Source organism: Rhinopithecus roxellana, chromosome 19, assembly GCF_007565055.1.
Source record: "Rhinopithecus roxellana isolate Shanxi Qingling chromosome 19, ASM756505v1, whole genome shotgun sequence".
NCBI classification, from domain to species: Eukaryota; Metazoa; Chordata; class Mammalia; order Primates; family Cercopithecidae; genus Rhinopithecus; species Rhinopithecus roxellana.
The window spans coordinates 21,579,835-21,606,487 of record NC_044567.1 but is presented as its reverse complement, the minus strand read 5'-3'; the positions used below and the strand labels follow the sequence as shown (position 1 = coordinate 21,606,487).

The 26,653-nt window shown below is 40.5% G+C and overlaps 1 protein-coding gene across 3 annotated transcripts in view; it reads left to right on the top strand.

Moving 5' to 3' along the window:
• Positions 1–26,653, top strand: part of AATF (apoptosis antagonizing transcription factor) — a 113,189-nt gene that overhangs the window by 61,010 nt on the left and 25,526 nt on the right. For all 3 annotated transcript variants that reach the window (XM_010376872.2, XM_010376870.2, XM_010376871.2), the window contains exons 9-10: positions 13,701–13,768; positions 15,643–15,723. In XM_010376872.2, coding sequence (XP_010375174.2) covers positions 13,701–13,768; positions 15,643–15,723 — 149 coding nt within the window. The remainder of the gene's footprint in view (positions 1–13,700; positions 13,769–15,642; positions 15,724–26,653) is intronic.

Below are 26,653 nucleotides of genomic sequence, written 5' to 3'. Positions count from 1 at the left end.
ATATGAAACATTCTGAATTCCAAGATACATCTATCCCTAAGGGATTGTGGGTCTGTATGACAAAGGGACAGCTTGCAGGGAAGTTCAGGGTATATATCAGGGGTGATTATCCTGATGGATTCTGGAATCTCATTCACCTGGGTAAGGAGGGAAGTGAGCACAGGACGAGAAGAAGAGGGATGCTGAAAAGGTGACAGGATTGATGGTTTATTGATTCTGGTGGGGCTGAAGAATTATTGGCATCTGAAGGCTAGAGGGAGAATGCTGGAAATATAGGGAGAGATTTATTTCAGCTGGGCTTTTGGTTCTTAAGGGACATAATCACAGAATACAAGTTAGTACTACCTTTTCAGTTTCTTACTTGTGAATTCTTCTCTAGTTCAGAATGACTTCCTCTTTATTCTTTAAACATAAATGACATATAGTAAAAGAAACCTTGCTAAATAAAGAATGCTAAAAAATAGTAACTGAGCTGGTATCCGAGAGGATCTATAACCCTTCTTCCTGCCTTTATTGTAAATGGAGGGTGAAGTACACACCAAGACATCCATCTAGTGACCAATGGGCAGAATTTTTGAAGTGGGAGCTCTTGGAAAATCTAAACAGCACCTTCCGTACATTCTTACTTTTAGTATGGATTAGAAAGCATGGCTTGCTGGGTACAGTGGCTCACTCCTGCAATCCCAACACTTTGGGAGGTCAAGATGGGAAGACTGCATGAACCCAGGAGCTTGAGACTAGCCTGGGCAACATAGTGAGACCCCATCTCTATAAAAAAATAAACAGTAAAAAAATTAACCAAGCATGGTGGCTTGCGCCTGTGGTCCCAGCTACTCAGGAGGCTGAGGTGGGAAGATCACTTGAGCACAGGAGTTCAGGGCTGTACAGTAAACTATGGCTGTGCCACTGCCCTCCAGCCTGAGTGACAGAGCAAGACCCTGTCTCCAAAAAAAAAAAAAAAAGATTTCCTTAAATTTAAAAAAGAAAAAAAGAGGGCCAGGTGCGGTGTCTCTTGCCTCTAATACCAGCACTTTGGGAGGCCAAGGCGGGTGTATCAGCTGAGGTCAGGAGTTCAAGACCAGCCTGACCAACATGATGAAACCTCATCTCTACTAAAAACACAAAATTAACTGGGCATGGTGGTGCATGCCTGTAATCCCAACTACTAGGGAGGCTGAGGCAGGAGAATTGCTTGAACCCAGGAGGCTGAGATTTCAGTGAGCTGAGATCACACCACTGCACTCCAGCCTGGGCAATAAGAGCAAAACTCCATCTCAAAAAAAAAAAAAAAAGAAAGAATTGCGTAAGTCAGTCACTTAGTCCTTGTAAAATTCCTTTTATTTGTTGGAAACAGAAAAGCAAATTGGCAAGAAGTTCTTTAGCATTCGAATTGCTTAATTCTTACTCTGTCTTCACTCATCATGGCCTAATACTGATAGTGATTTACTTACACTTCTAGTTAATAATTAGACATTGGGAGACACTATATATCATGCCTACTGGAATATATGGGGTCTGATGAGAAAGTTTTCTGTGTTGACTAATAAATTTTAACCCAAATGGCCAAGTTTAGTGAAATATTATGGCCTTTGAGGTATTTTAGGGCTTGTGCTGAGAAAATAGTACTGCTTTATTCAATGAATGAATTTACCCTTTCTTCCAAATCATAGGCCTTATTAGCACTAGCTCCAGAGTGGAGGCATGCTGCAACGCAGAATCAAAAAGTGGAAAAACTAATCAAATCCTTAAAGACCGAGGGCAGTGAGGCAGAATTAGGCTGACTTTTTCAGTGGTAGCCTCTAGCTATACATTCTATTTGAGTAACCAAAGGTGGACTCTTTGTAACTTTAGTATTAAGATGCTTCTTAGACCTTATTCGCACATCCTGATTTCCTTTCATTCTTCCCTGTATTATTCTTGTAAATATTGCACTTCCCCTTGCAAAAGGTGGCTGCTTTTCATGCTTGTTGACAAGATCTAGAAGACTGCTTGCTACTTGACTCTGGTTTTAGGAATATTATTTTGAGAGAGGGTCTCACTCTGTCACTCAGGCTGGACTGTAGTGGTACAGTCATAGCTCACTGCAACCTCACACTCCTGTGTTCAAGCTATCTTTACACCTTAGCCTCCTAAGTAGCTAGGACTATGGGTATGTGCCACCATACCTGGCTAATTTAAATTTTTTTTTTTTTTATTTTTTTATTTTAGAGACAGGGTCTCACTATGTTGCCTAGGCTGGTCTCAAACTACTGGCCTCAGGTGATTCCCCCTGCCTCAGCCTTCCAAAGTGTTGGGATTACAAGCATGAGCCACTGTGCCCAGCCCTTAGAAATATTATTGAATAATCACTGTATGCAAAGGCAGTGGTGGAGTTCCAGGTATTAGGGTGAGAGTTTCAGTCAGACGTATCCCCTGTCTGCAAGAAGCTTATAGTCAGGCAAGCAAGATGACATAAACATAAATAACCAAAATGCTTGGTGAGTGTGTATCGAAGAATTCAGAAGAGGGAGAAAAGTAATAGTTTCAGGGAATTAGAGAAGGCTCCAGGGAAGAGGACATGGCATTTGATCTGGGCTTTCAAAGAAGGATAGCCAGGATTTTAGATATTCTGAGGTTGGGAGGAGGCCTTCTATATAAAGGAATTGTGTAATCAGGGGATTGTGGGGGAGCTGAAGGTCAGGGAAAGAGAATCGCAGATAGTTCAAACAGAATAAATGATAAAGGAGAGGATGACTTTTGCTCCAGTTTCTCATGGTCTAGTTTGGAAAAGTCCTGTAACCAATAACATACTTTTAAAATGTATGACTTACCATTTTTGTGGATTTTCTTTACTTGTTACATTTTTATCTTTTCACTCTTATTTGTTACCTATGTTTGAAAATCAGTAGAAAGGAAAATTGAATTACTATACTTGTTTGTTAGCAGCTGTGGCAATTTAGCTGTGGAAGATGATTTATTTTACCCTAAATGGGGTTTAGGGATTATCTATGAGCATGATCTGATGTTCACCATATTTCTGTTTATTGAATACTAATGTTTTGCTGAGTGCTTTACTTTTATCATCTTTTTAAGTCCCAAAACAACTTTGTGAGGTATAATTACCACTTTATAAGATGAGGAAACTGAATCTCAGAGAGCTCAAGGAACTTGTCTCAAACTACACAGGTAGTAAAGGGCAGAGCTGGAATTCAAGACAGGTAAATCAGACTCTTTGGCAGATAGTTACACTTAGATTGAACTGTGCAGTACACACTTCACAGAAGAGAAAATTCATACCTAGAAGCATTAGATCTTAGAGAGTGGGAGATGGAAACCTGTAACTGGTATTTGGCAAGCCTATTTCATAGATAAAAGATATTTAAATAGGAAACTCTGTAACTAGGCTGGGCATGGTGGCTCATCTGGTATTATCCCAGCAGTGTGGGAGGCTGATGCAGGAAGATCACTTGAGGCCAAGAGTTCAAGACCAGCCATGGCAACATAGACCTCATCTCTACAAAAACTAGAAAAAATTAGCTGGGCATGCATGCCTGTAGTCCCAGCTACTCCGAAGGCTAAGGTGGGAACTTAGAAGGTCAAAGGCACAGTGAGCTATGAACATGCCACTGCACTCCAGCCTAAGCAACAAAGCAAGGCCCTGTCTCTAAAACCACACAACTGTAACTGAAATTAATTCAGACCTTTATTACAAAGATGTCAAGACATCTGTCTTGCAGTAAAAGGGCCAACTTAAAGAGACTACAGGAAAGGTTAAGGGTTGGGGGGAGTATAGGGGAAGCACCAAAGATGTACTTGTTCTCATTTCCTGAGAAGAACTAACTTTTTCCTTTAAGAAATGAGACACGGCCGGGCGCGGTGGCTCAAGCCTGTAATCCCAGCACTTTGGGAGGCCGAGACGGGCGGATCACGAGGTCAGGAGATCGATACCATCCTGGCTAACACGGTGAAACCCCGTCTCTACTAAAAAATGCAAAAACTAGCCGGGCGAGGTGGCGGGCGCCTGTAGTCCCAGCTACTCGGGAGGCTGAGGCAGGAGAATGGCGTAAACCTGGGAGGCGGAGCTTGCAGTGAGCTGAGATCCGGCCACTGCACTCCAGTCCGGGCGACAGAGCGAGACTCCGCCTCAAAAAAAAAAAAAAAAAAAAAAAAAAAAAAAAGAAATGAGACACAAGAGGGAGCGTAGATCTGTATCATTTTAATAGTCAAAGAATGAGTTTAAATAGTTAAATGGCTTTTTTGTTTTGGTTTGGTTTTTGGGTTTTGGTTGTTTTTGAGATGGAGTTTCAATCTTGTTGCCTAGGCTGCAGTGTAGTGGCGCAATCTTGGTTCACTGCAACCTCCATCTCCTGGGTTCAAGTGATTTTCCTGCCTCAGGCTCCCAAGTAGCTGGGATTACAGGCATCTGCCACCATGCCCGGCCAATTTTTTTTTCTTTTTTTGTATTTTTAGTAGAGATGGGGTTTCACCATGTTGGCCAGGCTGGTCTCGAACTCCTGACCTCAGGTTATCCACCCACCTCGGCCTTCCAAAGTGCTAGGATTACAGGTGTGAGCCACTGTGCCTGGCCCCAGTTAAATGTTTTTTGTTTGTTTTAAATTCAAGTACTCTTGGAATGGGGGGCAGGGGGAAAGGATAATTCTCATCCACTTAAAACCATCCAGATTTGTTAAATAGACCAGTCTATGTGTTTGTTGTGTAGGTCACCTGGCCTATGTAAGACTTGTGAGAAGAATATTGTGTGGGGAAGTCATTTCATTGAAAATGGCAATGGCAAAGATATGTTCAAAAACAACTGACGAAAAATAGATAGGTTTCTCTATTCCTAGGTAGATAATAGTACCCTGGATTAGAGCCAGGTTGTTGTATATTGACTCCTTTTGTGTAAAAACACTGAAACGGTATGTGTGTGTGGTGGGAGAAATGATAAAGCAAACACAAATTTGGTATTTTCTCTCAGAAATAATTGTTTTCCGGCCGGGCGTGGTGGCTCACGCCTGTAATCCCAACACTTTGGGAGGCCGAGGCGGGCGGATCACGAGGTCAGGAGATCAAGACCATCCTGGCTAACACGGTGAAACCCTGTCACTACTAAAAATACAAAAAAACTAGCCGGGCGTGGTGGCGGGCGCCTGTAGTCCCAGCTACTCGGGAGCCTGAGGCAGGAGAATGGCGTGAACCCAGGAGGTGGAGCTTGCAATGAGCTGAGATCGCGCCACTGCACTCCAGCCTGGGCGATAGAGCAAGACTCCATTTCAAAATAATAATAATAATGTTTTCCCCTCTGTGTATATATGGAGCTCCTTCAAGGGGCCCCTGCAGGGGATGGAGTGGCAATTGTGTTCAGATGGAGTCTCTGCTCTCACACGGCACACAGTCAGCAAGGGGAGGAAGTAGACTTTCGTCAAGGAGTCCATGAGTGCAGTGTATAGTGAGAACAGCAAAGGTATGGTGCGTGTGTGTGAGTGCAGCTGTGGTTAAGAAAGGTTTCCCTCAGGAAGAGATGATGAAGCGGAGATTTAACAAATGAGTAGAGGAGGAGGCATGGGAGGTCAATGGCTATGGAAGCCTGTTCCCGCAGTGCATATGCAGAAACAGCCTCTAGTGCGAGGGCCCACAGAGCATTTCATGTACAGAATGAAGCCTGGTGGGACTGCAACACAGAGGCGGAAGGTGGGTTAGATTGGAGAGGTAGACAAGGGACCTAGTGGTAACCCTGTTAAATGTCCTGACACATTTGCTTTTTGAAAATACTACTCTGAGTACAATGAGGAAACAAAAATGGAGGAGGGACAAGAGTAAATAAGAGGAAATCATTACACTGCCTCAGGTGAGACCATGTCTCTTTTATTCTTGTTTCTCCAGTGTACTCAAAAAATATGTATGAGGGCCGGACATGGTGGTTTACGCCTGTAATCCCAACACTCTAGGAGGCCAAGATGAGTGGATCACCTGAGGTCAGGAGATCGAGATCAGCCTGACCAACATGGAAAAACCCCGTCTCTACTAAAAATACAAAGACTAGCCTGGCGTGGTGGCGCACGCCTGTAATCCCAGCTACTCGGGAGGCTGAGGTGGGAGAATTGCTTGAAACCGGGAGGTGGAGGTTGCAGTGAGCAGAGATAGCACCACTGCACTCCAGCCTGGGTGACAGAGCGAGACTCTGCCTCAAAAAAAAAAGGGTGAACGAAGATGATAGTACTGGGTGGAGGCAGTGGAGATGGAGAAAAGTGGACAAATTCGTGAATATAAGACTTGAGATAGATGAGATATTGGATGTAAGGGAAGAGGAATTTCCAGGGATAACTCTTAGGTCGTTGACACCTTGAGAACAGAAGAAAGTTCTTGGGGGAAACCCTGTGGAATGAGAAGAGAAGATTGGAACTGAGTCGTGAGGAGTGGCGGCATTTAATGACTGGCTAGAAGGGCTGGCTGACTGTGGAGTAAAGGCAGAGAAATGCCTCACTGATACCAAGAAAAGAGTGTTTCGGTGAGGTGAGAACGTCCAGGGTCAGTTGCTGCTTCAAGAAGTCTAATAGGACAAGTAGTGCCAGATGCCCATTAGACATGGAGATCTTGAGACCTTCGCACAGGTTGTTTGAGTAGCATAATGGAAGCAGAAATATTAGGTGTTGGAGCTGTTCATTCGGTAGTGAATGGGCAACGTGGAGTGGGAACATATAGTTGGGGAGTGGGTCATTTTGTGCCAATTTTGTACTATAGGCATGTATAGTAATTCCTTCCCAACTATTTGAAATTGTAGTATATGCAGTTTATTTTTTGTATGCCTCAAATATGGTGTATAAAAATTGCAAGTGACTTCTTTTGGGGATAACTTTTTTTTTTTTGAGTTGGAGTCTCACTCTGTTGCCCAGGCTGGAGTGCAGTGGCGCGACCGTCTCCCGGGTTCAAGCGATTTCTCCTGCCTCAGCCACCCTAGTAGCTGGGATTACAGGCATGTGCCACCATGCCCAGCTAATTTTTACTAGAAACAGGGTTCGCCATCTTGGCCAGGCTGGTCTCGAACTTCTGGCCTCAAGTGGTCTGCCTGCCTTGGCCTCCCAGAGTGCTGGGATTACAGGCGTGAGCCACCACACCCAGCCCTTTTGGGAGTAACTTGAAAGACTAGGGAGCTGAGAACCAAAAAAAGTGCTAAGAACCAAAAAAGTGGTAATACAAAAATAGATACATTTTCACTAAGAATTATTGTGAGAGAGAGAGGGAATTCACAGGAAAAGTAAACTCAATCCTTTGCGTCTGCTTTTGTATCCCCCAGTGAGGCAGTTTGAGGAACCCTGACTCAGCGAGGCCAAGTAAGTTCGATAGAGGGTTGCCCCAAGCTTTTTCCATCTCTAGCGTCTGTGGCTATGAACTGTGGAAGCCTAAAAAGTAGAAATCAATAACTCTGGGTCACAAATTCAGAAAGCCAAGGAATATGTGATCATAAAGCCAAAATGCTTTTAAAATTACTTGGTTTTTCAACAAGGGTGCCAAGACAGCTCAGTGGGGAATAGTCTTTTTAACAAATGGTATAATTGGATGTCCACATGTAAAAGAATGAAGTCGGACCCCTCCCTTACACTATATATAAAAATTAACTCAAAATGGATCATAGACCTAAATATAAGAGCTGTGCTGTTAATTATAAACCTCTTAGAAGAAAACATAGGAGTAGAGCTTCATGACCTTGTGTTAGGCAATGGTTTCGTAGATACAAATCAAAAATACAAATGACAAAAGAAAAAATTGGACTATATCAAAATTAAAAACTTTTCTGCTTCAAATGATACTATCAAGAAAGCGAGAAGACATTACAGGAGGGAAATGAATAAGGGACTGGTATCTAGAATATATAAAGAACTCTTACAGCTCAATAACAAAAAGACAAATAACCTCATTTTAAAATGGGCAAAGGGTCTGAATAGACATTTCTCCAGTGAAGATATACAAATGGCCAGTAAGCACAGGAAGATGCTTTGCATCATTAGCCATGAGGGAAATGCAAATCAAAGCTGCAATGAGAATGTATCATACCTGCTAGGATGACTGTCAGTCAGTGTTGACATTATTATTACTAAGTAAATGTTATTCTCAAGTGTCTTAGTCTGTTCTGCATTGCTATGAAGGAATACCTGAGAATGGGTAATTTTTGAGGAAAAAAGATTTCTTTGGCTCACTTTTCTGCTCCTGGGAAGATTGGGCTTCTAAAGTGGAAGCCTCAGGCTGCTTCTGTTCATGAAGGAAGGCGGAGGGGAGCTGGCATGTGCAGGGATCATGTGGCAAGAGAGAAGGCTAGAGGACTGAGGCATGCCAGGCTCTTTTCAACAGCCAGCTCCCGGGCTCTAATAGAGCAGGAACTCACTCCCCACAACCAAGGGAGGACTTTCATCTATGCATGAGGGATCCACCTCCATGGCCCAGATACTTTCCATTAGGTCCCTCCAACATTGAGAGCAAATTTCAACATGAGGTTTGGAGGGGACAAACATCCCAACTATAGGAGCAAGCGCTATATTATGATTACATTTTTCTTACAAATTTGTTTTTTCCTAGAGCTAATAATGCCTGTTTTTCTGTGTAACTATTGCTGTTTTTCCCTGTGTACTCCACATGCCTTGAATATATAAAATAACCTATCCTTTTGCACCTCCCTTCTGCTTTTGCCCCTTTGAGACCTCATCCTAGAGCTCTCTGGACTCTACTGGCATGTCTGCACACCAGGCCTGCTGGCTGTATTCCTGGGACTTGCCTTTGCTTCTTCCCTGAGTTAGACCTCTCTTTTCTAATATCTTATGTCTTGATTTTTGTATACTCATTTACTGAAGTACATCTTCCCGTGAAAGAGTATATAGAAAGTAAATTGTTGAGTCCTTACGTGTTTGAAAAATGCATTTATGTAACTCTCATTATACTTGGTTAATAATTTGGCTGAGGAGGCAGAGGCTGCAATGAGCCGAGACTGCACCCCTGCACTCCAGCCTGGGTGACAGAGCAAGACTGTCTCAATAATGAGGCGGCTGTATATGGAATTTGAGTCTGGAAGTCATTTTCCATAGAATTTTGAAGGTACCTTGCTGTCCTCTGCTATCTGCTCTTGCTATTGAGATGTGTTTTCCCATTCAGATTTCCATTCTTTAATATGTAGCGTGACTGTATAATTTATTATCAAAACTGGGACATGTAAGGTGCTAGCCTGACAGCATATTAGGACAACAGGTGTAAACCGGGACTTTCCTGGTAAACTGGGACATATGGTCACCCTGTTTATATGTAACCTATTTTTTCTTTAACTGCTTAGGATCTTCTCTTGACCTCTGTTGTTCTATATTTCATGATCACGTGTCTTGACAAAGGCCCTTTTTTATTCATTGCACTAGGTCTTTGCAGGTGTATTCCTTTTCTTTCTATGATTTTGGAAAATTTTCAGTATTGCTTCAAACATTTTCTCCCAACCTTTGTTTGTTAGATGTTTGACTTTCTGGATTATCCTCTAAATTTTTGTCTTGTCTTGCAAATAAACAAGGGGATATTATCTTTTTGCTTTTTGGCTTTCTTTTTGTTTTATATCAGAGATTTTCATTCATTTATCTTTAAGTTCTTCTGTTGGATTTTTAAAAATTTTCTGTTTAGTGCTTAATTTTTCATTTTAGTCTTTTTCACAGCATCCTGCTCTTATCAAAGTATACCCTCTCCCACTTCTGGGATATTCATTGTAAGTTTGGAGTTTTTTTTTCTCCTTTTTAAGCATTTACTTTGTTCTCTGCATTGCTTCCTCGAGTCTCTTTTCTACTTGTTTGGTCTCTGCATGAGGATTCCCTCAGATGCAGGTGATCCTTAACTGTCTGTTCATATTTAAGAGTAAAGCATTAAAGTTTATTATTTGGAATCTCTGAAACTTGGGCAGAGCTTTTTGGCTTCTTTAAATATAATTATGTTGTGAATTGACGTCTTTGTTAGAGTAGCCTTGGATGTCAGAATCTGTATTTGTTTGCTTTGTTTTGTATGTATCTGTTTGTGCTGCTATAGCAAAATACCACAGATTGGGTAATTTTAAAAGAATGAAATTTACTTCGCACAGTTCTGGAGGCTGTAAAGTCCAAGAACAAGAAGCTGGCAGTTTCTGTTGTCTGGTGAAGGCTGCTCTCTGCTTCCAAGATGGTACCTTGATGCCGAATTCTCCTGAGGGAATTCACATGGCAGAAGGTGGAAAGGCAAAAGGGACAGACTTCCTCCATCATGCCCTTTTAGAGGGATGCCTAATCCCATCCACAAGGGCAGAGCCTGCATGACTCAATCACCTCCCAAAGGCCATTCCTTCCAATACTGTTGCATTGGAGATTAAGTATGTTCAACATATGAATTTTGGGGGACACATGCAGAAGATCATAGCAACTTCGAAATCTAATTTTGGCGGTGGGAGGGCAGACACCATTCAGTTTCTTCCAGAAAAGGCTCCTCTGCTTTCCTACCTAGGAAATTATAGAATGGGCTGTTAGCTTTCTACAAATAAGGTGGGAGAAAGGGAGAGGTTTCAGAGATTAACATAGAGCTTTTCCCTTGTACCTCATTCCAGCCTTCTTTGCCTAGTATCCTCTATTCTGGAACTTCTGTGGTTCAGTTTTTCCAAAGAATAAAATTTCTTTTTTCTCACGAGCGGAGGTGGATGGTAGAGGTGGTTAGTCACTTGGCTGTGTGGGATAATGGAGAAGGCTCAAGTGATTCTGCTCCTTCTCTTTTTCCCACCTTGCGTGGTAACTGCCAGAGAGCTGATCCTCACAGGAATTCTGCAGCCTAATACAATTGGCTTCATCTTCACCTTTATTCACTCTGGGCATATGGGTGATAACTCCTGCATGTCCTTACTGTCTTGGAAAAATTTATGAAAATATGCACGCATTAGCTCTCCCTTTCTCTTTTTTCTTGTAAGTTAGTATTTATTTTATTCCTCAACTGTCTCTTAGAGGGGTTGAGAAGAGATAAACTAATGTGTTCAATCTGCCATTTTTAACTGTTTCTAGCATGCATTTTTTTCTAGTGAAAGTATTATAAATGTTGATTAGATGCTTTATAGTACTATTAGTGCTGTTCCTCAGGTATATTGGTATGGGTTAAATAGGTTTCTGTGGCCGACCTGAAAACCTAACTGTGTCTATGATTTTCCCCTAGAACTAGAGGTATAATCAAGCCTTTCTGAATTGATTATCTGGAGGAATTTTAACAGACTTAGAGCAAAAACATTTTATCTCTCTCTCTGTTTTCCAAATCACATAGAAAATTACTACAAATACTGTATCATCATTGTTGAAATAAAAGGCTCTAATAATTGTATCAGAAACTTGAATTTTAGTAGAAAGGTTTATTTGTAAAGTTAAAGCTATACAAATTAAAATCAGAAAATTGAATTCTTCAGCCAATATCCTCAAATCTTTTTAGCAACTTTTTTGAAACCAATTTTATAATTAAATTTAAACCCAGTGATAATGGTAGCTGTGGGAAACAGTAATATTTGTTTAACTGCATTTTTTGTTGTTGTTGCTTTCTTTTTCTTACCGTGGACACAACAGAATCTTCTCAAATACTGGACTGAATAAACTAGACCTAGCTAGGTAGACCAATAAAACAATCTTCCAAGTCATGAATGAGTAAAAATAGTCATACAGAGCGCTTGTGTGTGAAAATGCAGCTCAGACTATATATAGTACACAAAGTGCTTGAAAGTAAATGCTGCACCAACTTGGTGTTGGAATTACAGAGACCACTGCAAGTGTAATAGATCCACTGCAGTTGTGAGCTCCAATTTCCAGCCTTCGGCAAGGACATATTCTTCCCGAGGATCACCCTGTTGTGCTGGGGCAGCCTTCCATGAGCACTTCCTCCCCAGTGACTCTGACTGCCCAGTCTCAAGGGATCTGAGAAAATTAGGAAAACCAGGAATGATTGTTGTAATCTTTTGTGTGGCTGGAACAAGGTAAGGGCAATGAAATGCAATTATTCCATTATTTTCCTTCCTTTTTATTATTCTTTCTCTTTTATTTCTTTTTATAATTATTATTAACCACTCCCTCTCACTCCCGCTACTCCTTGCTTCTGACAGAATATTGACTAGGAACCAGAAGCCCATTTCTGCTTAGCCTTAAGGGCAGCTGTTTACACAGCAGCAGTGTTACATAGGTTTACTGTGTCGTATGTCTGTGTAACACTGGATTTGGATCTTGTATTTAGCTGCCAGAAGTGACTGTGATGAAGTAGGAGAGATAAACTGATAGATTGGCTGCCAGAAAGATGTTGGGAATCAATCAGATAAACAGGGTAGAGAAATAGCTTGCTGTTTTCTAGTGATAATAAAACCAGCGGCTTCTGGTCCCTGCATTCTTAAACATAATTGCTGTGGTAATAATGTCCAAAATAAGCAAATGATAAAACATCACGGGAGGTTTTCTAATTGCAATTGAGATATCCTTTTCCCTTTTGCAATAAAGATTCATCTTTTGGAAGTGAATATTTTTATAAATTTGTTTTACTTCTTACAGTGCCTACTTACATAAACATATGAAATTAGAAAGAGACCTGCTTTCAGAGGGATTTATTTCTGTTTCTTCATCCTCCCACAGGCTTCAGCTATTTGATTTGGTGAAATATCTCTATTGCCACCATGCCTCACCTACAAAATAATGGCTAATTTTTATGAAGAAACAAGTTTTAAGGTCAAACCTGGATTATTGACAGATGATTAGCAGAACTAGTTTATCTTAGCGTCTTCACTTAAATTTCTCTCAGAAGATTTTTGGAATTTTAATCTCTGTTTCTCTTTCTCTGCATATAGTACTTGTAGTTCTATTATCGTAATTTAGGGTTTTTCTCCTTTAGTGTTTAACTTTTAAAACCATTGCTTCTCTTCACCCAGGACTTTTAAGATTCAGTGAAGATTCATAAGTCTGTACGAAAGGTACAGACGTAGATTTCAACTGGGTGCAGTGGAGTCAGGATTAAAATGACAGTAGGAGAGTCATTTAGAATAACTCCCATGCAGTTAATTATATGGGATGAGAGACTAATCTTCTGTGGTATATTTGCAGTATACAAATGACTTTCTTTAGGTTCCCTCTTAAAATTTTTTGGCTATGAATGTGTTGGTATCATGTGTGGCTAAATCACTTAATACCAAGCATGGTAGAGTAGCAGGTATGGGAAACAAGAGGATGATGCGCACACTTTTAATTACATACAGTAAAGGCTTTTTGCCTGAGGAAGACCTTTCTGACTGTTGGAGGTTATAGTTCAGAAGTTAACCTTGCACCATTATCCTATTGGTGAGGAGCTGATGCATTTCCCTTTTTGCCACATGGCCCTTCCCACCTGACCTTTTAAAGATTCTCCATTGATATCGATGGAGTGAACAAAACTAATCATAAAAACAATGAATGGAATGTTGCACACTCATTGATGTATTTGAAATGAACTGCAGTACAATAAGTCTTCCAAATGGACTTCTGTTCTCAGCTACTGCTAGAGCCACCTTTTTAAAGATATATAACTATGAAAGGGTTAACGGGAATTCAGTAATGCTCTTGCCACTGTGTTGTCCCTTATTGATTGTAGTTTTAGAGCTGTCACTATGCCATTCAGAATTCCTTCTCTGCCCTTTTAAAACCAGTTGCACTGGAAGATGATAAATAAATTTGTTGCTTTCCTTTTTCCCCTAGCTCCTTCGAGAACTCATAGAACGGAAGACCAGCTCCTTGGATCCCAACGATCAGGTGGCCATGGGAAGGTAATCTAGATACAGCTTTCTGTTCATGCAAGCAGCCTATGTAATAGTTTCTCCCCTTGAGTCCTTTTAAGTCTACCTGCAAAGCAATGATTGGTCCTGTAATTATTGAAGTTAAGCAGGATAACAAAAGCTAGAAAGAAAACGTGACTAATTGTTTACCCTACATTGCCTAAAGTACAATTTGAAAAGAAATTATAAAACACCAATGTGTTTGTTTTTTAGAGTTTGTTTTCCCAAGTCTTTCTGATACTCTTTGCTCCCTGGTTTGCGTTGTGATTGTATCCATATCAATCTGTTGACCAGTGGATACAAAGCAGCCACCCAAATGTGAGCTCTCAGCTGTCGGAACATGGCACTGCACACAACAGGTTCCTTGCTTAGTCGAATCTGCTTTGTTAGAGTCTGCCCTAATTTAGACCTCCACCCCTTCAGTAAAAGCTTCAGCACAATTAGAAATGGTACGTGGCAGCATTACCTAGATGTCAGGGCAGAATGTAAAGTAGTGAAGGAAGGCTCTTGTGTGTATGCTTCATCCTGTGGTTGGAAAATAAAAAGGGCATTTAGAGTGCTACCTAATGAATAGTGTACATTTAAATAGCCATGAGCCATAATTTGCAAAAGCATGAAAGGAAACAAAAGCTGCAAGTGCCAGAATGGGATTCTAGGCAGAGCAGCCTTTCGAGAAAGCAATGAAAAATCTGTGTTGATAAAATAATTTTATTTGAGTAAAATATTATTTGAATTTTAGGGTAGGATGTTGTTGATGTTTCGTTTATCTCTGGAATGTTATAGAGAGCTGTTCACTATAAATTTAATGTGATAGAGCAAATTGCATTTAAGTGGTGATTATATTGTACATTTATCTGACTTTACAATAAAATAGATTATGGTAATTAAGATTATATTAAGATTACAGTAATTGGATTTCCCTAGATTTTTTTTTTTCTGGTGTTGAGTTTTCGTTGTATAAATCAGGTAAGATGACTAGCTGCTGCTGCTGTTTCTCCTTCTTTTTCTTTTTTTCACTTTAGTTCATATGAGCAATTTATGAAGATTTTCTTAGCCTAGTATCCCTTATTGAAAAATTAATTCCTTCGTATCTAAAATGACTGCAGAATATGTGAATCTTGTTTGGATTCTGATCCAAACAAGCCAACTGTAAAATTGAGACATTCCAGGAAATGTGAAGACTGACTGAATATTTGATAATAAAGAATTATTGTTGACTTTTTTTTTTAGATGTGGTAATGGTATTGAGATTATGTTGAGGGGAGAAGAGTCCTTATATCTCCTCTTGTATAGCAACACGTACTGAAGTATTTATAGATGAAATGAAAATTAACAATTTAAAACAAATAAAATTAATTTAAAACAATTGAAAACTAGTATCAGGATCAGTAGTGGATAATTATTTAAAAATTAGCAAAAATTGGAAAGCACAAGAAAAAGCACTGAAGGATTACCAAAGGGAGAGTTAGATTTTAAAAATTCATGCATTCAAACCAACCAGCAGTTGCAACATTAGTAATAGAACATGCTGCATAGCTAAAACATTACAAGAAAACTCAAGCAGCTATACTAAATTTGATGGGTTTGCCTGCAGACTGGTAGATTTAGTGCTTGTCACAGCAACTCCAAATACTAAGGAGCATTGTTAACCAAATTTGCTGTAGAATTTCCCAGCTGCCATTTGTTGTTTTACCATTACACAAATCCTGTTCAATTGATTAGTCAGTTTGGCCCCAAACTAGCTTAAGGAACTTGATGTAGGTTGATGATTTCTTTCTGCAGATTGTTAGAATAATTCCAATTTGTCAATATGTGTAACTATTTCTGTTAGTGATGATGCATAATATTGCTTGTGAATTTTCCAGGCAGTGGCTTGCAATCCAGAAGTTACGAAGTAAAATCCACAAAAAAGTAGATAGGAAAGCCAGCAAAGGCAGGAAACTTCGGTGAGTTCCTTTTCGGAAAAAATGTCAACATATATTGTATATGTATCTCTTCTCTTGCATTCTGGCTGTTATGTCATTTTTCTTTTTCTTCTGATGATTCTGTTTTTAAGGATCAGAAAAATAAACAATATTTGAAGGTTTTTGCAACTCAGTTTTTCTTATTCTAAAATGGAAATACAGTTTCATTGACTTTTGTGCTACTGTTGTGAATGGATGAGTGAAATAATATATGCATTCCTTTGAAAGAGAAAAAATAAGAAAACAAAAGATAGTTGAAATTATATTAATTTTAACAATTAATTTCTATAGAATAATATAAAAATGTTATGGCCAGACGCAATGGCTCATGCCTGTAATCCTAGCACTTTGGGAGGCTGAGGTGGGCGAATCACTTGAGGTGGGAGATCCAGACCATCCTGGCCAATATGGTGTCTCTACTGAAAATACAAAAATTAGCCAGGTGTGGTGGTGGGCTTCTGTAGTCCCAGCTACTTGGGAGGCTGAGGCAGGAGAATCACTTGAACCCAGGAGGCAGAGGTTGCAGTGAGCCAAGATCGTGCCACTGCGCTCCTGCCTGGGCTACAGAGTGAGACTCCATCTAAAAAAATAATAATAATAAAAATAAAAATGTTATTGTCTTATTGGTCCATTTTCATGAGCCATATGTGCACACAGTATGCTAAAAAGATATGAAGTGAAGGACTACAGGGAATGTTAACAAAGTTTTTAAATGAGAGGAAAAATAAAATGTTTATGAGAAAATAGAGAAATTTCTGACTTTAGGAAATCCCTCCCCTGTGAGCTCTTTAAGGAGTTTTATAAGGGTACACATAAAAGAAGGAACAAAGTAGAAACTGACCTCGCTATACTGTTAGACTTGGTAACTGTCGTGTGTGTGTGTGTGTGTGTGTGTGAAACACAGTATCATCACACAAAGTCTCAGTGTCAAAGAAACTGCCTGTAATTCAGATGCACACTGAGAGAAAATCTTAAACTTGTTTTAGGACAGTTTCAGGCAGGTAGTTAAACCCACATCCTTATTAGAACCTGCCTGTCATTAAATTCCCTTTAGACAAATGTGGGTCTGATTTTTAAAGATCTTCGGAGAAGTAGATTTTCTCATTTACTTTAATTAACTTGTTTTAGTATTTAACACAACTCATCAGGAAATGCTGATTTTTCTTTAACTTTGCAAAAGTACACAGTATCATCAACTTTGCCAAGTATCATCCTTTGCTTTAGGGTCGCTTTTTTTAAATCTCAGGTTAAATTGTTAGAATTTGCTTACCTCTTTTTATATCTTGAAATTTCCAAATCCTCATAGTTCTCTAGGTTCATTTTTAGAGGTAAAGAGCATGGACTTAAGACCCAGACTGCCTGAGTTTGAATCCCGGCTTTGACATTGATTAGTAGCTACTTTGGGCAAGACCCTTTAACTCTGTGCTAGTTTCTTCATCTGTAAAATGGATATGATAATATACCAGCCTTGAAGGGTTACTGTGAGGATTAAATGAATAGTGTATGTATGGCTCTTAGAATAGCACCAGTTACATAGTAAGCACTATGTAAGTGTTTATTGCCATTACTACTGTCATTATTATTGCTACCAGTATTCCAAGGTTGGGTCAGTCTCTTTTCCTCGTGTTCATTTATTTGTTTATTGACACGTCTCTTCTGTACCTGTCTCCCCCAAGCCCACTTCAAGGATTTAAAGAAGAATGTTACTAATAGTACTTCATAGGTGACTAGGCTGAATGATTATCTTATTCTTTATTTTGGGGATCAAATTTTTCTCCAGTAGTATACTTTTAAAATTGTAATTTTATGAGGACATAAATGTTCTCTAGAAGGAAGAGCTTACGATTTCAAATCACAAGACTTGCATTCAAATTCTGACTCTGTCTGGTGATATGATTTTGGTGGTTCTTTGTTCTCTGGGCCTTACTTTTCTCATTTACTAAGTGGAGATAATAGTCCCTGCTTTGGGGATTTGGTATGGGAATTAAATGAAATCGTGCAAATATCTGGTACATAGATTTATTAGTTTGAAAGGAAGAAAACCAGGATTTTGTTTTAATAGCAACTGCTTTTTATATTAATGAATTCCACTAGCTTCATTAAACTGTTGATTACAGGTATGTGTCAGTGCAATTAGATACCTTTGCTTTTGCAGCATTTCGATAGCAGTGGAGAGCCCCACATTCTCATCTATCCAGAGGCAGTAAAATCTTATTCTGGCAAGAGGCATTCTTTTTAAACAGGGTTAAACATGAAAATATTAAATAATAACTGGTTTTAGTGTCCTTTACCCTCTAAGAAGATGGTCATTAGGTGGTAGTTAAGACCCAGTCTGCCCTCAGGGAGCATACACATCATCTGTGGTATATGTGGAGGATTGGTTCCAGGACGCACAAACACTCCCACACCCCCACCCCTGCAGACACCAAAAATCTACAGTGCTCAAGTTCCTTATATAAAATGGCATAGTATTTGCATATAACCTACACGCATCCTCCCTATACTTTAAATCGTCTCTAGATTACTTATAATCCCTAATTCAATACACATGCCATGTAAATAATTGTTACACTACACTGTTTAGGGAATAATAACAGGAAAAAAAATTGGGACATATTCAATATAGACACAATCATTTATGTCTTAAGTATTTTTGATCCATGGTTGATTAAATCTGTGGATGTTGAACCCACAGAATCAGAAAGCCAACTAGTCTGGAGAGGGTGGCAGACCCTAGCTGACTGAGGTGCTGTGTGGGTGGTGTAGCAGTTGAAATAATCCTGCTCCACCCTTGAGGGATGCAGACTGCTCAGGAAGACTTGCACAAGAAGACATCCTCACTGAGCCTTGAGAGATTAGTAGGTGTTTGCCCAGTGAAAGGCAAAGAGAATGTGTGCAAAAAAGTTTGTAAGCTTGAGAGAGTGTGGGGCCCATTTTGGGAACTGTAATTAATTTGTTTTGGCAGAGGCTTTTGTAGCAAACTGGGATTTGAACTAATTGGTCTGATTCCAGAGTTATTCTAACCTCTGGCTGTTGAGTTGTTTCACTGGCAGGACCAACTGGCCTATACAGGCACCAAAAGTGAATATGAGAGAATGGCAGGAGATAAGGCTGCATGCATGGGTAAATGATAGATCATGGCCATGTTAAGAATTTTGGACTTTATTCTGTAGGCTGTAGTGAGTCATTGAAAGATTTTAGGCAAGGCCGGGCGCAGTGGCTCAAGCCTGTAATACCAGCACTTTGGGAGGCTGAGACGGGTGGATCACGAGGTCAGGAGATCGAGACCATCCTGGTGAACACGGTGAAACCTCGTCTCTAATAAAAAAATACAAAAAAACTAGCCGGGCGAGGTGGCGGGCGCCTATAGTCCCAGCTACTCAGGAGGCTGAGCCAGGAGAATGGCGTGAACCTGGGAGGCGGAGCTTGCAGTGAGCTGAGATCCAGCCACTGCCCTCCAGCCTGGACGACAGAGCGAGACTCCGTCTCAAAAAAAAAAAAAAGAAAGATTTTAGGCAGAGGAATATTGTTATCACATTCACATTTTAGAAAGATGATTGGCTGGGCGCAGTGGCTCACGCCTGTAATCCCAGCGTTTTGGGAGGCTGAGACAGGTGGATGGCTTGAGGTCAGGAATTTGAGACCAGCCTGGCCAACATGGTGAAACCTCATCTCTACTAAAAATACAAAAATTAGCCAGGTGTGATAACATGTGCCTGCAGTCCCAGCTACTCCAGAGGCTGAGGCAGGAGAATCACTTGAACCCAGGAGGCAGAGGTTTCAGTGAGCAGAGATCATGCCACTGCACTCCAGCCTGAGTGACAGAGCAAGACCTCGTCTCAAAAAAAAAAAAAAGAGAGATAATTGTAGGAGATTTTCTATAAAGGACTGGAAAGTTATGAGAGCGAGGCCTGAAAGGAATAGGAGATGACAGATTGAGAGACATTTATACAGGTGAGTAGTTCTTACTTAGGAGTGGCCGCACATGAAGAGGTAAAGGAAAGTGAGAAGGTTGGAATGACTCCTAGGGTTTCAGGGAACTAGATAGGTCTTGGTAGTAATCATTGATATGTGTAAAAGAGGGGCTGCAAGGAGAACATCTTTTTTGTTGTTGTTTTTTGAGGGAGGGAGTGGATTCAGTTTCTGACCCTTCAGAAATCCAAGTTGAGAGATTTTTCAGTCGAGAGGAGGATGTAGGTATTTATTAGTTGATATTTTGGCAACAGCTTAATTGCTGTTTCCCAGTGAGAGTACAGTGTGACAAGAATACAGAGTGACAAGAGTAGAATCCTGAAGAATGTCAACATACGTGAGATAGACAGGGTAAGAGGAGCTCATGAAGAATGCTGAGGAACAGTGGCCATTGAGGGAGGAGGGCAGGAGGAGGTTAGTGACAGCGGTGAATACAGGACAGTGTTTAGTAAGGGGTCAGGAGCGCCTGGTGCGTCAGAGAAATCACAAAGGGCAGCATCATTTCATTTGTGATCACATTTCTTCACGTGAAATGCCTTTGGTTACTGAAGAATTCCAGAAACCTCAAACTAAAACTTTCCATACTTAAAAGGCTTCTAGAATTTCTGTGTCAACTTTTACTGTCTTGATTGATTTGTTTCATAAAAGCCTTTTGGAATCCAGTTGTAGACGGAATGAGAGAAATAGAAAACCACCACTAGGGAAACCCCACCCTAATAATTTTTGCAGACAAGGTCCACCCATAGATGCTAAAATCTATGGGCAAAAGTTTGAGGAGAAACTGTATTTATATGGTCTCTAAGTATCTCCCCCAAGATATTTGTCCATTACAAAGAGAAACATAGTGGCTTTGCAATAATCTAGCAGATACCACTTTAACCAAGTGTTCAAGATGAACAGCACCAGTAAAGAGACATATCCACACCCCCTCTGTCTTCAGTAGAAAGATAAAACATCATTTCTGTGGTATTCTTGCCAAAAAATGCCTAACCGTAATCTCATCATAAAACAGCATACAAATCCACATTGTGAGACACTCTACCAAATAACTGACCTGCACTCGTCAAGTGTCAAAATAATGAAAAAACAAGGACTGAGGGACTGTCACAGATTGCAGAAGACTAAGGAAACATCACAGCGAGGTGTAATGTGGGGTCTTAGAAGCCTAAAATTATTACAGAACAAAAAGGTTTTAATATGAGTTCATGTGTGTTGAATTGGTTTTGGTTTTGTCATCTGTACTCACCTGGCTCATCTTGAGACCATAAATGTGAGGATGTGGTCAGAATCAGGGAGTAGTCTTTACTCAGCAATAGCTTAACAACTGACGTCTCCAGAAATCCCTGGTCAGGCACTGCTGAGCAATTTATATGCAGAGGCAGAAAGAGCACAAGCTCTGGAGCCAAACTTCCTAGGTTTGAAAGCTGACTTTTCCATTTCCCAGCCTTGAGACTTTGGACAAATTTCTTTACATCTCTGTGCTTCAGTGTCCTCATCTGTGAAAGGAGTATAATCATAGAAGTGACATTTCATAGGGTTGTTATGCAGATTAAATGAGCTAATTCATGTGAAGTAACATTGCCAGCATTACATAGTAAGTAGCAAACTGGGATTTGAACTAATTGGTCTGATTCCAGAGCCTGCTCTTCCTTTTTTTTTTTTTTTTTTTTTTTTTTGAGACGGAGTCTCGCTTTGTCGCAGGGGCTGGAGTGCAGTGGCCTGATCTCAGCTCACTGCAAGCTCCGCCTCCCGGGTTTACGCCATTCTCCTGCCTCAGCCTCTGGAGTAGCTGGGACTACAGGCGCCCGCCACCTCGCCCGTCTAGATATTTGTATTTTTTAGTAGAGACGGGGTTTCACCGTGTTAGCCAGGATGGTCTCGATCTCCTGACGTCGTGATCCGCCCGTCTCGGCCTCCCAAAGTGCTGGGATTACAGGCTTGAGCCACCGCGCCCGGCCGAGCCTGCTCTTCTAATTTCTGGATATTGAGTTGTTTCACTGGCAGGACCAACCCTATACAGGCACCAGAATGATGCCTTGGCTACCTTAGCATCCTTTCCTAAGGGGTTAAACCAAGTGGTCCTCCCAGGCTAGATGAGAATATTATAAACAACTTTCTAGGGTTAGACTTCAAGAACAGACAGTGTACGCCAGCTGTCATCACTGATACTAGGGCCCAACGCTGAGCAATTTTTGCTCCTTGTTTGTGATAGGGTTGTACGTGTAAGACTTCCAGAAATGTAGCAAAGATGAACATTACCTTCTATAAACCGTTTAAATAATAACACTTCATTAGTTCAAATGATACAGTCTGGTCAGACTTGCTAATTGGATGCTAGAAAATAACGTTTTTTAAAAAAACAAATATTTTGGTTTTTGGAAATACAGTAATTATAATTATTGATTATCAGTATTCTAATTAGCATTATATATAAGTGGATTTAGTTATGATTTAATCAGAAATCATAATGTAAGTGGATCAAACTCCCGAGCCTTTAATAATATGATGTCTTACTGTGTTGGTCTGTTCTTCCACAACAAAATAATATTTATCTTTTCTTAGTATGGTTGGTAAAAGGTGATTTAATATTACAACATACACCCATTTTCAGTAGTATTGAGATTAGATGAATATGTTACGCTAAGTACAGATTACTGAACAGTCTTTAATCTGATTTCTTCCTAAAGCCTGTATTTCATCAGGTGGTTAATAGTTATTAGCTATATTGTATTAAATGTAAAGATATTCTACAGAGCAGTGCCATCTAATAAAAATATTAATATGTATTTTTATTATTTAATATTATATATGCAATTTTAAATGTTCTAGTAGCCACATTGAAAAAGTAAAAAGTAAAAGGTGAACTTGATTTTAATAACAAATTTCATTTAACCCAATATATAAAAATATTATTTCAAAAATTTATTATTTTAACAATTATTGATGACATATATTATTTTTTTGTCCCAAGTCTTCAAAATCTGGTTTGTATCTTATACTTAATTGCAGTACATCTCAATTCAGACTAGCCCCACTTCAAATGCACAGTAGCCACGTGTAGCTAGTAGCTACTGCATTGCATAACACAACTGTAGGATATAGTTCATAGTCTTGGTCTAGAAAGTGAATTAAACCCATCTGTGGACACAGCCAAGAATAGTAATCATACTTTCAGATGGACACTGAAGTTTAGTGAGGCCTAAGGACATTAAAAGATATATTTAATTAACAGTATTTTTGCTTTATATTTAAATAAAAAGTTATATAAATATTTGTGCTCATACATTGACACAACTTTGGGGAGGGCATTTTGACTCAGTCAGGTTTACATATGCGTACCTTTCAACTCAGCAATTTCACATCTAAGGGTTATGTACTGGCCAGGCTCAGTGGCTCATAGTTGTAATTACAGCACGTTGGGAGGCTGAGGTGGGAGGACCACTTGAGCTTAGGAATTTGAGACCAGCCTGGACAACATGGCAAGACCCTCTCTCTACAAAAAAAAAAAAAAAAAGGCGGCCGGGCGCGGTGGCTCAAGCCTGTAATCCCAGCACTTTGGGAGGCCGAGATGGGCGGATCACGAGGTCAGGAGATCGAGACCACCCTGGCTAATACGGTGAAACCCCGTCTCTACTAAAGAATACAAAAAAAAAAAAAAAAAAAAAAAAAAAAAGGTTTAAAAATTAGCCAGGCAGGCCGGGCGCGGTGGCTCAAGCCTGTAATCCCAGCACTTTGGGAGGCCGAGACGGGTGGATCACGAGGTCAGGAGATCGAGACCATCCTGGCTAACACAGTGAAACCCCGTCTCTACTAAAAAACTACAAAAAACTAGCCGGGCGTGGTGGCGGGCGCCTGTAGTCCCAGCTACTCGGGAGGCTGAGGCAGGAGAATGGCGTGAACCCGGGAGGCGGAGCTTGCAGTGAGCTGAGATCTGGCCACTGCACTCCAGCCTGGACGACAGAGCGAGACTCCGTCTCAAAAAAAAAAAAAAAAAAAAATTAGCCAGGCATGGTGGCACACACTTCTAGTCCCAGCTTCTTGGTGGTGGTGGTGGGGGCTGGGAGGCAGAGGTTGGGGGATGGCTTGAGCCCGGAAGGTCAAGGCTATAGTGGGCCGTGATCGCACCACTGCACTCCAGCCTGAGCAACAAAGCAACACCCTATCTCAAAAAACAAAACAAAACATCACCAACAAAAGACAGAGGTCTTTTTTCATTTTATAAAAAGTGAAGAATTAGACTGGGTGTGGTGGCTCACGCCTGTAATCCCAGCACTTTTGGAGGCCAATGCAGGTGGATCACTTGAGTCCAAGAGTTCGAGACCAGCCTGGGCAACATGGTGAAACCCCATCTCTACTGAAAATACGCATATTAGCTGGGCATGGTGGTACACTCATGTAGTCCCAGGCACTCAGGAGGCTGAGGTGGGAGGATGGCTTGAGCCTGCGAGTCAGACGTTGCAGTGAGCCGAGATAGCACCACTGCATTCCAGCCTGGGTGACAGTGAGTCCCTGTCTAAACGACAACAACAACAAAGAAGTGAAGAATTAGAAGCAATGTATATGTTCAAAAATATGAAAATATGGTACTTCTGTTCCTACGGTTATAAGCAGCCATTTATAAATTGTTTATGGGACATTGCTTATAAGGCTAGGTGAGAAAAGAATTCATTCAAAATTATATGAATATATATGTAAAAGGATCATTATGTGAAACAAACATAACAACAATTGTCTATAGGTAGAAGGATTTTGTGTGGGATTTGTTTTTGTTTTTTAGATAAGCTTATACTCTGTAGTGAGCCCTGATCACACCACTGCACTCCAGCCTGAGCTACAAAACCCAGACCTGAGGGCTCACTGCAGTCTCAACCTCCTAGGCTTAAGCAATCCTTCCACCTCAGCCTCCCGAGTAGTTGGGACTACAGGCATGCCACCATGCCTGGCTAGTTTTCTTACTTTTTAATTTTACTTACTTATTTTTTTGAGACAGAGTTGTGCTCTGTCGCCCAGGCTGGAGTGCAGCGGCCTGATCTTGGCTCATTGCAACCTCCACCTTCTGGGTTCAAGCGATTCTCCTCCCTCAGCCTCCCGAGTAGCTGGGATTACAGGCGCGCACCACCACGCCCAGCTAATTTTTGTATTCTTAGTAGAGACAGGATTTTGCTATGTTGGCCAGGCTGGTCTTAAACTCCTGACCTCAGGTGATCCACCTGCTTCAGGCTCCTAAAGTGTTGGGATTATAGGCATGAGCCACTGCACCAAGCCAGTTTTTTTACTTCTTGGTTTTTATTTGTTTGTTTTATTTTTGAAACAAAATATCTCTCTGTCACCCAGGCTGGAGTGCAGTGACGTGATCTCGGTTCTCTGCAACCTCCATCTCCCGGGTTCAAGAGATTCTCCTGCTTCAACCTCCCTATTTACTGGGATTACAGGCATGTGCCACCACACCCGGCTAATTTTTGTATTTTTAGTAGAGACGGGGTTTCAACATGTTGGCCAGGCCGGTCTTGAACCCTGACCTCAGGTGATCTGACCTGCCCCCGGCCTCCCAAAGTACTGGGATTACAGGCGTGAGTCACCGTGCCTGGCTAGTTTTTTTTTACTTTTTGTAGAGACAGGGTCATGCTATGTTGCCCAGGCTGGTCTTGAACTCCTGGGCTCAGGTGATCTTCTGCCTGGCCTCTCAAAGTGCTCAGGTTATAGGCATGAGCCACTGTGCCAAGCCAACTGTATGTGTTTTCTGTGTGGGGTTTTTTTTTTTTAATTTTTTGTATTTTATACCTTTTGTATTACTTTTTTTCTGTTGATGTGGGAGTACAGACAGGGTCTTACTATGTTGTCCAGCCGGGTTTTGAACTCCTAACTTCAAGCAAACTTTCTGCCTCAGCCTCCCAAAGTGCTGGGATTACAGGCGTGAGCCACTGCACCCTTGCCACTATTACTTGTATAAAAGGGAAAATCTTATCAGTATTATTCTTATAAAATTCGTTTGTTGAAATAAAGAATTACCTTTGGGAGGCTGAGCTGTGGGTGATATAATAAATAATTAAATTATTTGATAGAAGTATAGAAGTGTTCCTAAAACTTTAAAATATTATGTATTGAAGACATGAAAATACCACATTTTGTTTATGGATAGTGTTTTGCCCTAGTAGAGTTTTTTGGGTTAGAATTTTATTTTATGTATATATAGAGGGCACATTATAATGAGTAGAAAAGGATACCCTTTTGAGTTATCTTTGGTATGATTTGGACTGTATAAGGTCATGTATTTTCTAGAGAATCTCAAACACATCATACAAAATATTTTTTTTTGCAGTTGGTGGGAAATGTAGGTGATGTAACTTCCATAGTACCTAGACTGAAGACCTAGGAATCAAACTTACTGTGAATTCAGTTGTGTTTCTCCATTTAAAGGTGGGGGGAATGAAAGACCCACTGGATCTAGTGCATGGAGATGACGTGGAATTGCAGACCCCTTTTCTGACTTGGGGAACCAGTGGCAGTGTGGATGGTGTTGATGAGGTGTTGCATTCAGATGCTATACCACTACCTTTGCTGCTGCCAGTAGATGACTTTTATGACATCTATTAAAATGAAAAATGCTTAAGGTATATGTAGAGGAAGAAAATGAGGTAGTCAATTCTTCATTGTCTTTAGTCTGGAATAATGTTTAAGGGTTGTATATTGCTCAAAAGCACAAGTGTACCTATTCTTTTTTGAGGCTGTGCTATAAATGAATCTGTGTTGAACTGTCATTTACAATATGCTGTTATCAGACTTTTCTCCTGTAGCATTAACGAAAAAGGGAAAAATGTACAGTCAGCCCTACATATTTGTGAGTTCCACGTCTGCAGATTCAACCAACCAAGGATTGAAAATATTCAGGCCTGGGGAAAGGAGTGTTGTGTCTCTGCCTGTGAACAAGTGCAGACTTTTT